The 13,109-nt window shown below is 44.3% G+C and overlaps 1 protein-coding gene across 1 annotated transcript; it reads right to left on the bottom strand.

Moving 5' to 3' along the window:
• Positions 1-243: 243 nt before the first annotated feature.
• Positions 244-1,632, bottom strand: Babam1 (BRISC and BRCA1 A complex member 1). The gene has a single exon (XM_069994255.1). The coding sequence runs from the start codon at positions 1,517-1,519 to the stop codon at positions 518-520; it is 1,002 nt and encodes a 333-aa protein (XP_069850356.1). The 5' UTR covers positions 1,520-1,632; the 3' UTR covers positions 244-517.
• Positions 1,633-13,109: the final 11,477 nt, after the last annotated feature.

Below are 13,109 nucleotides of genomic sequence, written 5' to 3' on the forward strand. Positions count from 1 at the left end.
CAGGCACTGATGTGGTAACCAAAAACACAACATGACCTAAATGTCCACCAAATATCACTCAAGTGTTTGAAAATGCTGTCCCTGAATAATTTCAGAAAATTTTAATAGAAAAAAATAAATTATGTAGGAAATCTACATAATTAGAAATGTTTTGAAATTTTGGAAAAATAGGCAAAAATTTTAAATGATGTTAAATGACAAAAGCACATACTCCTAGCCTTGTTTTTTTTTTTCAAATTTTTAATTTTTTGAGATACTCAAGAGATAGTTTTATGACAGAAAACACACAGGGAGAATAACTGACAAACTTGGAGTGAGTGTGGCCTGGGAAAAAATGAGGGATGGGTGCCAGGAGCCCGTGGAGGCCTCCTGGAATCCTGGATTTATTCCAGGACCTCCCCTCACCCCCAAGCACTCTGAGGGCCTCGTGGAACATCTAAAGAGGATACCCATGAGTTCAATTTAAGAAGTGGGACTTAAGAACCAGGGTAAAAGTACAAGGATGAACTCGGAAGGTTCAGACAGTGGCCTCGCCCTCGCCAGTAGTTTCCTCATCCTCCTCCAGCAAGCTGTAAGAGGCGTGGCTCTGGCAGGGTCGTTGAAGAGGATGAGCTAACAGCTTCGCCATGCAGTTGTGCAACTCCAGGGCCGGCCCAGTTAGAGGTACTTCGTATTTATAGCTGGTACCCTTGGTATCCAGGCTGCCCATGAAGGCGAACATGTCCTTCCAGCTCATCTCCTCCTCCCTCTCGTCGGTGCCGTTGTGGATGTATACAACGTCGAAGAAGAAATATGGGCACTGGAACATTTTCTTCATGGGCTCCGTCAGGGCGAATTGAGGCTGGCAGGGTGGGCGGCTGTAGACAAGGATGGTGCGGACCACATAAGGAGGCGGAATGGTCTGCACATTCTCGGTGACAGGCAGCTCGGTCTTCTGCTGGATGAGGCTGAGGAGGCCTTCGAGATTGAATGTGGAGCAAGACGCCGTCTCCAGGTCGTAGAGGCAGCTGCAGAGCTCGCGGGGGTCGGAGGTCAGGCCGGAGAGCCAGGCCGAGTCGTCGTTCACCACGACCAGTGCAAACTCGTGGCTCTTATCGATCTTATGTTTGGTGCGCACGAACATCTCTATCATTTTCTGAGAGACATTGAGGGCATTGGTCTTGGAGCCGTTGAATGACTCCAGCTTCGGTAGCGACATTTCCTCAGATAGGTCCAGGCAGATGATCACCTTTTCTGGACAGTTGACCCTTGGTGTACGAATTTGGACCTCGGGGGCTGGCGGGGGTACAGTCCAGGGCTTGGGGCCCGCTCCCGCTGGATTGGGGGTCCCATCCTCAGCACTGGCCGCCTCACCTTCACCCTCACTGCGGCTGCCGACACTGGCCTGCACCCCGAGTCCCCGGTCCTCGGCCCCCTCAGGGTTGGAGCGCGTTCGGGGGCGTGGCTCGGCGGATTGCTCCTCCTCCTCTCCCTCTTCCTCCTCCTCTTCGGTATGAATGCTGGGCTCTGCCACTTCCATGGCTTCCGAGTGGCTGGACGGAGCCGGGAATGTGGAAGCCAAGAAACTCGGGTAACAGACCCGCAGTCAGAGTTGCTCTAGGAAGTCGCCATCTTTGGCCGGAAGTTGTACTGCGGTCGCAAGGCTTCCTGGGAAATGTAGTTCAGCGCGACCTCAATACGCGCACGCGCAGAGTGATGAAGCCAGGAGACTATCGAGAGGAAGTTTGTGTGCTTGTTCGTTTGTTTTTTTGTTTGTTTGTGCTAGTCCCGGGACTTGAACTCAGGACCTGGGCACAGTTGTGCTCAAAGCTAGCGCTCTACTACTTGAGCCACTGCTCCACTTCCAGCTTTTTTTTTGGGGGGGGCGTTATTTGGAGATAAGAGTGGCATGGACTTTCCTGCCCGGGCTGGCTTCGAATTGCAGTTCTCAGAACTAAGCCTTTTGAGTAGCTAGGATTACAGGTACGAGCCATCAGTGTGCAGCAAGTTTTAAAGATACGTTTTTCAAATATAGTGTATCCAAGTATACAAATATTTTAATGTTTCAAATATATACATGTGTGTATATATACACATATGTTTGTGTGTTTTGTATGTATATATGTAAATTTCAAAAAATAAAATGGATTCTCATTCACAAATGTTTGCTGAGCCCCATTTAGATCACACAGAAAGAAGACCCTTCTTGGGTTTGAGCGGTATCATTAGGCATTAAGGAGTAAGCAGGGAGCAGAGAGAACCAAGCAAGAACTTAGGAGGCTTGGTTGCTTGACCAGATCTGATCTGAAAGAGGGAAGCCATGGAACCTGAGGGCTTGAGAACTAAGAGACAATGGCACAGGGGGGTTAGAAGGAGGCATGGAACAGACCAAAGGGCTCATGTCAGTAGTTTGGGCTTTTGGGGTGGGTAGCATTAAGGACTCAGGATTTTGCACTTGCTAGCAGATACTTTACAGATTAAGCCACACCTCCAGCTCTTTTTATTTTCCTTATTTTTCTTTAAATAAGGTCTCATTTTGGGCTCAGGTGGGCCTAGACTGGAGTCTCCTATTTATACTTCCCAAGAAGCTGGATGACAGATGTGTGCCATCATGCACAGAACAGTTCTTTTACCTGTTGAGATGAGGACCTCAAAATGTCTTTGCCTAGCCGGGCCTTGAATCACAGTCCTCCAGATCTCAGCCTCTCAAGTAGCTAGGATTATAAACAATCACAACCAGCTATGTTTGAAGCTGCTAACAGATCTTTACTGAGGAATGGTTTAATAATTTTTTTCAGAGCTCCCTTTGTTAACCAAGAATAAAAGGGGATTCTCAGACCAGGGAATCTAGGGATCAGAGGGAGGTTGACAAACTCCCTGAGGAAAAACCAAAAAGCCTGGAGCTGGGGTAGGGGTGCTGTGAGTCACAAGTGAAGTAGAACTGGCAACAGCATCTCATCTATTCACAAATGTCCATTTACATTGAATTTGGTGGATAAGACCTGAGATGGTTTACACAAGAAACTGACAGATCCCAAGAAGAGCAAGGATCTGGGTCATGGGTGAGTATTCAGTCATACATGAGTTGAAGGCAGCATCTCATTGCTTAAAAAGGGAATTGGAACAACATTCTGGGCAAAGGGAACAGCAAATTGAGGGAACAGCTAGTGCTGAAGGGGCAGCTTATTGCCCTCTTCTTTGCTATGGTTCCTACACTACATTCCTTGCAACTTAGTTTTGGGATCTATATGTCTGAAGCTTGGATTTTTCCTGGAAGCTGCTCAGATTCAGAGAATGCCAAACTAGAGATGCTGAAAAGTCTTGGAAAGGAATTGTAAGGATTCCATGTATAGATACACCTGTAGATACATCTGAGATGGGACAAAGCCTAAGATCTAGCACAACTAATCTGCAGACTTTCTTGGAGGAGATGGAGACATTCTACCTCTTGATTTAGATATTTGTGACATATGTGTTCAAATTTATTAGATTGTCCACATAAGTACAGATCACTGTTTGTGAATTATACCTCCATAAAGCATAAAATGGTGCCAGATGTAGTTGGCAAATACCTGTAATCCCAGCACTTGGGAGGTGGGAGGCAAAAGGATTGTGAGTTCAAAGTCCAACTGAGCTCCATAGCAAGACCCTGTCTCAAAAAAAATGTTAAAAAAGAAAAAATTACAGTATGTTGAAAATGAACTATATAACTGTGTATAGGGATCGGAGGGGGAAACTGGGAAAGAACAAAGACAGGGGTGACATTGCCCCAAAATAAATGAAATCCCTGTGTATATCACCTTTACAACACAATAAAAATTTTAATTAAAAAGCCACTCAGACCAGATGTCAGTGGCTCAGCTAGCTAATCAGGAGGTTGAAGATGACAATTTGAAGCCATCATGGAAAGGAAAATTTATGAGTCTTTTATCTCCAATTAATCACCAAAAAGTCATAAGTGCAGCAGTGGTAGAGTGCCAGCCTTGTGCAAAAAAGCTAAGGGAACAGTGCCCAGGCCTTAAGTTCAAGTCTCAGGAACATACACACACACACACACACACACACACACACACACACACACACACACACACACACACACACACACACACACACACACACACACACACACACACACACACACTCAGACCAGACTCATATCACAGCAGTTTGGAATCAGGAACACACACACACACACACACACACACACACACTCAGACCAGACTCATATCACAGCAGTTTGGAATCAGGAACACACACACACTCAGACCAGACTCATATCACAGCAGTTTGGAATCTGGAGTTCTCCTCATAGAGTCCCTGCACAGGTGAAGCTTTAAAGCGAACATTCCTGAGAATAGGCAGTAGGCCCATAATAGTGGTTAGAGTGAAGTCAGTAAGCCAATGGTAGTTGTTAGGAGTGAAGTCATGGTTATTGGCAAGATAACTATACTGACTGGTGCCTTTTGTTTGCCCAGCCCAGGGCTGGAGAGGCTGAGACAAAGTCAATTGTCCTTGTGACTCCACAGTCATTGAAATCTCAATTTTGTGGCTTCTAGGCATCAATCAGGCTATCTCCTTTGATAGATTCAGAAGTAAATGTTCCCACCTTTGGTTATGACCTGCTGTAGATAGAAAACAAGATGTCAGAGGTGTGTGTGTGTGTGTGTGTGTGTGTGTGTGTGTGTGTGTGTGTGTGTGTGTGTGTGTGTGTGTGTGTGTGTGTGTGTGTGTGTGTGTGTGTGTGTGTGTGTGTGTACTGCCCATTTGGCTGAGTAGATTCTTTATTTTATTTTATTTTTTGTCAGTCATAGGGCTTGAACTCAAGGCCTAGGTGCTGTCCCTAAGCTTTTTTTCTCAAAGCTAGTGCTCTACTACTTTGAGCCACAGTACCACTTCAGTTTTCTGGTGGCTAATTAGAAATGAGTCTCACAGACTTTCCTCCTCAGGCTGGCTTTGAACCTAATCCTCAGATCTCAGCCTCCTGAGTCACTGGGATTACAGGCATGAGCCACCAGCACCCGGCTGGCTGAGTGCAGATATAAACAGAACAAATCTCTTAGAAATCAAACTCGTATGTGTACACTAGCAGTTAGTCTTCAGCATGATTTTTTTTGGGGGGGGGGTCCGGTCATGGAGCCTGAACTCTGGGCCTGGGCACTATCCCTCAGCTCTTCAGCTCAAGGCTAGCGCTCTACCACTTGAGCAACAGCGCCACTTCCGACTTTTTTTTTTCTGCTTATGTGATGCTGAGGAATCGAACCCAGGGCCTCATGCACGCAAAGCAAGCATTCTAACACTGAGCCACCTTCCCAGCCCCAGCATGATTTTTTGAAATCTCACATATTGGTCAGTTCAGAAGTAAATGTAGAACAAAACAGAGAGCATGCAGCAGGATGTGTGGTGTGTGGTGTGATAGACCAAGGGTTTTGAATGCTACAATGAGGGTATAGTCTCTGTTCTGTGGAAACAACAAACCTCCCTTGGCTCCTTGTGCGGCGCAGGAAAGCAGGAGTGTTCACACACTAGAAGAGCTCTCTGCGCCCTCTGTGGTCTGAGATGGTGTGTGTAACCTGTATTGTCCAATGAACAATCAGCAGGTAAATAAGAATATCTAAGCTATTTACACTGATCTTCCCCACTTATCTGCACAAAACATACAAGACTTTTAGTGGAAGCCAGCTGCTGGTGGCTCACACCTATTATCCTAGCTACTCAAAAGGCTAAGATCTGAGAACCTTGGTTCAAGTACAGCCTGGGCAGGAAAGTCTATGAGATTCTTATCTCCAGTTAGCCACCAAAATACTGGAAGTAGAGCTATGCCTCAAGTGGTAGGACACTAGCCTTGAGCAAAAATTCTCAGGGACAGTGCTCAAGCCCTGAGTTCAAGCCCCAGGTCTAGCAAACACACACACACACACACACACACACACACACACACACACACACACACACACACACACACACACACACACACACACAGAATCTATATTGTGGTATGGGGAATTGGGATGATAGAGGGCTCTTGGGTAAGAGATAAAAAGAATAAAAAGATGATAGGTTCAGGTGGAGATTTATGGGGAGAGATCATATAGTTGGGAGAGAGCAGGACACTTAGTTGTGAAGATGAGGAGATACCTGGGTGGAGCGTGTCATGTAAGAAGAGTGAGACAGCCATCTTTGTTGTCTGTCCAATTTCTCTTCCTTTCTTCTTTTCTTTCTTTTTCCTTTTCTGTGCTGGTCCGGGGTCTTGAACTCAGGGCCAGAGTGCTGTTTCTTTTGCTCAAGGCTAGAGCTCTATCACTTGAGCCACAGCACCACTTCTGGCTTTTTCTGAGTAATTTTTTGAGAGAAGGATCTCAGAGACTTTTCTGCCTGGGCTGGTTGTGAACTGCAATCTTCATATCTCAGGTTCCTAGGTAGCTAGGATAACAGGTGTGAGCTACCAGCGCCCAGCTTTCTCTCTTCCTTTATGAATGTTGGAAAAACGCTGATTTGGCTGAGGTATGGACCTCTCACACATGTGATTAAGCAGATTTACCTTTTTTAGGTTACAAGTATAAATCTGATTGGTATAAGACATTATGGTGGTCATTTTTCTTGACATGAATAAAATGTGATAGACATGTGATCCAGTATCCTAATGGTAGATGAGAGGAAGACTTCTGACCCCTTTTAGCGGTCTTTTTTTTTTTTTTTTTTTTTTTGCATTAGTCATTTTTGAGATAAGGTCTTTATGCTCTGGACTGTAATCCTCCTATTTGTGTTTCCTAGCATCACAGAAATAAAAGGTGTGTGCCACCATATACAGTCATTGTGTCATCCCCATAGCTGGACTGACAGGTATAAACTACTGTACCCAACCATTGGTCAAGATGGAGTCTTGTAAACTTTTTTTTCTACCTTGGCTTCCCTCCAGACATGATTCCCCAATCTCTCAAGTAGCTAGGATTGATTACAGGCTTCAGCCATTGTGCCTATATGTTTTCTTAATATTAAGAATGAGGGGTTTGGGGAGGTGGCTCTGTGGTAGAGTGCTTGCCTTGCATGCATGAGGTCCTGGGTTTGATTCCTCAGCACCACAGAAGCAGAAAAAGCCGGAAGTGGCGCTGTGGCTCAAGTGGTAGAGCACTAGCCTTGAGCTGAAGAGCTGAGGGACAGCGTCCAGGCTCAGAGTTCAGGCCCCACGACTGGAAAAAAACATATTAAGAATGAGGAAGTGGTACTATGACTCAAATGGTAGAGTGCTAGTTTTGAGCTGAAGAGCTCAGGGACAGCGCCCAGGCCCAGAGTTCAAACCCCACAACTGACCAAAAGAAAAAGTATTGGGCTGGGAATGTGGCTCAGTGATAGAGTGCTTGCTTGGTATGCATGAAGCCCCAAGTTGGATTCCCCAGTACCACATAAACAGAAAAGACTGGAAGTGGTGCTGTGGCTCAAGTGGTAGAGTGCTAGCCTTGAGCAAAAAGAAGCTCAGGAACAGTGCCCAGGCCCTTAGTTCAAGCACCAGGACTAGCAAAAAAAAAAAAAAAAAAAGAGAGAGAGAGAACATCCTCCTCAAATAGATGATCCTTGTCTGTCTTTGAATTATGTGTACCATGTGTTCTGGAACTGTTGTAACAACTTCATACTAGCCTGAGGAAACGGAGAAAAGATTAATTTTGGCTCACAGTTTTCAGTCCATGGTTTATTAGCCCTGTTATTGTGGGCCTGTGTTAAGGTAGAACATCATGGTTGAAATGGTATTGTGGATAAGAACTGATTACCTTATGGTAGCCAGGAAGTAGGGCCCAAGACAAATGCAGTCCTCAAGAACACGCCTGGAGTTTACCTACTTTCTCCAACTAGGCCTTACATCTAAAAGATTTTGATTTTGTTTTTTAACCACTTCTCAATAATGCCACCAAATTCTTAATCCATCAGTGGATTAACCAGTTGATTAAAGTGAGTAACCTTATAATCTAATCACCTCTCCAAGGGTTGATCCACCCATTGGGAATCAAGTCTTCAATAGATGAGCTTTTTTTTTTTTTTTAAACTTCATATCCAAACCCTAACAGTAGAGTTAGATGAGGTCATGAGGATGGGTCTTCCCATGATGGGACTAGGGGCTTTATAAGAAAAGGAAGAGAAATATGAGCTGTCAGGCTTCCCCTCAGCCCATGCCATTTGATACCTTTTACCCTGTTGTGATGCCACAGGAAGGCCCTCACCAAGTGTGATCCCTTGGCTAATACAGTGCCAGTGCACAGAGGGGAGCAGAATCTTAAAAACAACAAAGAAGCAGAGTGAGCCCCTCACCTATGCTAGATGAGACAGTCTTTCCTGTTTATACCAATTTGAAAAGGCCAGGACTAGAATGATATAATTGAGCACCTAAGACAAAATATTTAAGTAAGTGTTCATTGCCAGATGCTGACACCTACATTTGCAAGACTCTGAGATTGAGTAGGGTCTCCTTAACTGTTGTACCCAAGGTACTTCATTTGCCTTACACTAGTCCATTTCTTGTTTGTTCCAGGACTTTCTTTTTTTTCAGGGGGGGGGTCCAGTCGTGGGGCCTGAACTCTGGCCCCACTCTAAACTCCTGGGCGCTGTCCCTCAGCTCTTCAGCTCAAGGCTAGCCCTCTACCATTTGAGCCACAGGGCCACTTCCGGCTTTTTTTCTTTTTGCTTATGTGGTGCTGAGGAATCGAACCCAGGGCCTCAGGCATGCAAGGCAAGCATTCTACCACTGAGCCACCTTCCCAGCCCCTGTTCCAAGACTTTCTAAACTGACAGCTGAGAGCTTCTAATTGTCAAGAGAAGGAGAAATGAACTTAAGAAATGGACAAAAAGGCGCTGGGAAGGTGGCTCAGTGGTAGAGTGCTTGCCTTGCATTCATGAGGCCCTGGGTTCGATTCTTCAGCACCGCATAAGCAGAAAAAGCTGGAAGTGGGACTGAGGCTCAAGTGGTAGAGCCCTGGTCTACAGCTGAAGAGCTGGGGGACAGCACCCAGGCCCAGAGTTCAGGCCCCACAACCGACAAAAAAAAAAAAAAAAAAAAAAAAAAAAAAAAAAGCAATGGACAGAAAGAGGACCCAGAAAGAGAAGTAGCGATAAACTGTTCTGAGGCCAGGTACTGCTGGCTCACACCTGTAATCCTAGCAATTGAGGAAGGCTGAGATCTGAAGATCACAGTTCAAAATGAAAGTCCATGAGTTTCTTACCAATTAACCAGCAAAAACCCAGAAGCTGTGGCTCAAGCAGATTTTGACCTGTGCATTTTCTGCTTATTTGGATTGATTACAACTTAATGTGAAGTCAGGCACCAGTGTCTCATGCCTGTAATCTTAGTTACTCAGGAGGCTGAGATCTGAGGATCATGATTTGAAACCAGCCGGGACAGAAACGGCCATATGTTTCTTATCTCCAAGTTACCACCAGAAAACTGGAAGTGGCACTGTGGCACAAGTGGCAGAATGTTAGCCTTGAGCAAAAATGCTCAGGGACAGAGCCCAGGCCCTGAGTCTGAGCCCCATGACCCAACAAAAAAAACAAGCAAAGCCACCTTTACATGTCCAGTTAAGTACCCATTTTTGTAAATGTCACAGAGACATTCAAGGTGGTAGTGATATATTTTATCTAGGTGTAGAACTCAGCTTTAAAAAAAAATATGATGCTGAATATTGAACCCAGGGCCCTGCACATGGTAGGCAAGAGCTCTACTGCTGAGCTACATCCCCAGACCCCAGCATGTTTTTGTGTCTTAATAATTGTTTGTGTGTGTATATGTATGTGTTTGTATATGTGCATGCCAGTCCTGGGACTTGAACTCAGGGCCTGGGCAATATTCCTAAGCTTTTGTGCTCAAGGCTAGTGCTCTACCACTTTGAGCCACAGCAGCATTTCCAGCTTTTTGATAGTTAATTGGAGATAAGAGTCACAGACATTGCTGGCCAGGCTGGCTTCAAACCACAATCCTCAAATACATCATCCTGAGTAGCTAGGATTATATGAGTGAGCTACTGGTGCCCAGTGGATCTCATTTTTGCTTGGGGTGGGCCTACAACTCAGGCTACTTACTACCTTTTCCTTTTTTTTTGGGGGGGGGTCCGGTTGTGGGGTCTGAACTCTGGGCCTGGGTGCTGTCCCTCAGCTCCTCAGCTCAAGGCTAGCATTCTACCACTTGAGCCACAGCGCCACTTCTGGCTTTTTTCTTTTTTCTTATGTGGTACTGAGGAATCGAACCCAGGGCCTCATGAATGCAAGGCAAGCACTCTACCACTGAGCCACCTTCCTAGCCCTACCTTTGCCTTCTGAATAGCTGGGATTACAGGTCTAAGCCATCACAATCAACTTGTTTTTGAGACAAACTCTCTTACTTAATTTTTTATTTTTTTGTTATTATAAAGGTAATATACAGAGTCATGGAAAGAGTACATTTCTTTTTGGACAATGTCACCCTTCTTAATTTGTTTTTGCCCAAGCTGGCCTCAAAATTTAATCTATCTATGTCTCCTTTGTAAGTGGGATTACATGTTTAAAACACCAGGTCATTTCACAATGCCTCTGTGTGTGTGTGTGTGTGTGTGTGTGTGTGTGTGTGTGTGTGTGTGTGTGTGTGTGTGTGTGTGTGTGTGTGTGTGTGTGTGTGTGTGTGTGTGTGTGTGTGTGTGTGTGTGTGTGTGTGTGTGTGTTTGCGGGCGTATGTCCACATGCACAGAGGTGTATGTATGTACCATAGCTTGAAGTCAGAGGCTCAAGCTCCCACTTGGACTTTTTGCTCAAGGTTTATGTTCTACTACTTGAGCCATAACAACAGTCTGGCATTTGGCTGATTAATTGGAGATAGGAGTCCTGTAAATTTTTCTTTCCAAAGCTGGCTTTTAACCTCAAACCTCTAGATCTTATCCTAGAGAACTGAGTAGCTAGGATTATAGGCATGAGCCACCAGCACTTGGTTTACTAATTAAGCTACTACACCTTTAGCACTCACAAGGTCCTCCCCTCCTTTGTTTTTCTTGGTCATGAGGCCACAACTCTGGGCCTAGGCACTGTCCCTCAGCTCTTCAGCTCAAGGCTAGCACTCTACCACTTTGAGCCACAGCGCCCCTTCCAGCTTTTTCTGTTTGCTTGGTGTTGGGGAATCAAACTCAGGACCTCATGCATGCAAGGCAAAGCACTCTACCATTCCCAGCCTCTCACAAGACCCTTTAAGCAACAGAATATACTCAGACTTTATCTTCTGAAGTGACCTGAGATTTGCATATTTTATACAGGAATTTAAACTAATTAATTTAAGCAAATAAGACAACTTGTTACATCTAGTATATTTTTTTCTAGTTTTCTGGTGCCATTTCTCTTCCATTTGCAATTGTAAATGCAATGAAAATTGTAATGGAAAGATTTAATATGCTTCCTGGTACAAGATTCTTCAATTTTGCTCAACAAATTGCAATTTTCCTTTTATTCTCTGTAATAATTTATAAGACACACATGGACCTTTTTAAACTGCAAGTTTTAATGAAATTACACTATTTTAATAGTTTTATTCCAGATGCTGGTGGCTCACACCTGTACTCCTAGCTACTCAGGAAGCTGAACTCTGAGGATCATGGTTCAAAGCTAGCCCAGGCAGGAAAGTCTGTGATACTCTTACCTCCAATTAACCTACAGAAAATTGGAAGTGGAGCTGTGGCTAAAAATGGTAGAGCATTAACCTTTAGTAAAAGAGCTCAGGGATGGTGCCCAGGCTCTGAGTTCAAGCCCCACAACCAACAATAAAAAGTTTTAATCCTCTTTTTATTTAAAACAAAGGCTTAATGTCTTGCCTTTTTCTATTCTTTTTCTTCTTCCTTATTGTTCACTAAGGCTAAAAACCCCAGTGTTAAAAAAATCCTCTTTCTCATTTCTTCTTTTGCACTTTACTTGTTACCATAGTAACAAGAACTATTTCAACTTATCAGTATCAAACAGTCTCTACTAAGTGGTGTTTTTATTCAGTTATCTTTTAATCTGCAGCTAGTTTCAAGGCTTGTCGCCAGTTTTTTTCTTGCATTTTGTCATTCATGAGTTTGTGATTCATGTCCCAGTAATTTATTGAATAATTCTGAGCAATTTTTGCAGAAAGAGGAGTTAATTGGGTAATGCATTAGTCATAACTCTGTGGTTTCAAATTACAGAAACCAGCTTAAATTGACTCAAGTTAAAAAAGGAGAGTATCTTGGTTTACTGTTCTGAAAGTCCAGGCTCAACTGAATACAATCTCATATTCCAGTATCAGGATATCATTTCCATCTCTCAGCTCTGCCTTCCCTATGTTTTAATCTTCATTCTCAAAGGGCATTTTTCACATTATGACAAATAGGGGTCCTAGATTCATATTCATTTTCCTGGCTCCAGAGCAAGAAGGAACACCACTCTTCCTACAGTTTTCTGCAAAAGTCTAAGCTGAGTGTTATTGGCCTGGCTAAGATCACACATCCATCCTTCCAGCAAATACTGTGACTCTGATGGGGGAGCCTTGGGTTACTCTTAGAACTTAGGAGTGCGGCCAGCTCTTCAAGCCACATGAGTTTGCAGATTCAACAGTTCACCAAAGAAAACTTGGGTAATTGCTACCAAAAGAAGTCAGCATTGGGGGGGGGGGGGCTGGGAAGGTGGCTCAGTGGTAGAGTGCTTGCCTTGCATGCATGAGGCCCTGGGTTCGATTTCTCAGCACCACATAAGCAAAAAGGAAAAAGCCGGAAGTGGTGCTGTGGCCCAAGTGGTAGAGCGTTAGCCTTGAGCTGAAGAGCTGAGAGACAGCGCCCAGGCCCAGAGTTCAGACCCCACGACTGGACTCAAAAAAAAAAAAAGTCAACATTGATGATGGATAGGCAAAAATGAAAAACATCCAGTGTTTTCTAAGATTTTGCACATCTGTGGATTGTCACTAATCTGGACAATCTACCAGAATAAGGAGCATGGTCAGGCAGCCAGCTATTGAGCCAATTTAGGGTCAGTTATGTATGTATGTGTGTATATATATATATATATATATATATATATATATATATATATATATATATATAGTTTTAGGTCCGGTTGTGGGGCCTGAACTCTGGGTCTGGGCGCTGTCCCTCAGCTGTTCAGCTCAAGCCTAGTGCTCT

Source organism: Dipodomys merriami, unplaced genomic scaffold (genome assembly GCF_024711535.1).
Source record: "Dipodomys merriami isolate MVZ:Mamm:240054 unplaced genomic scaffold, mDipMer1.0.p SCAF_45, whole genome shotgun sequence".
NCBI lineage: Eukaryota > Metazoa > Chordata > Mammalia > Rodentia > Heteromyidae > Dipodomys > Dipodomys merriami.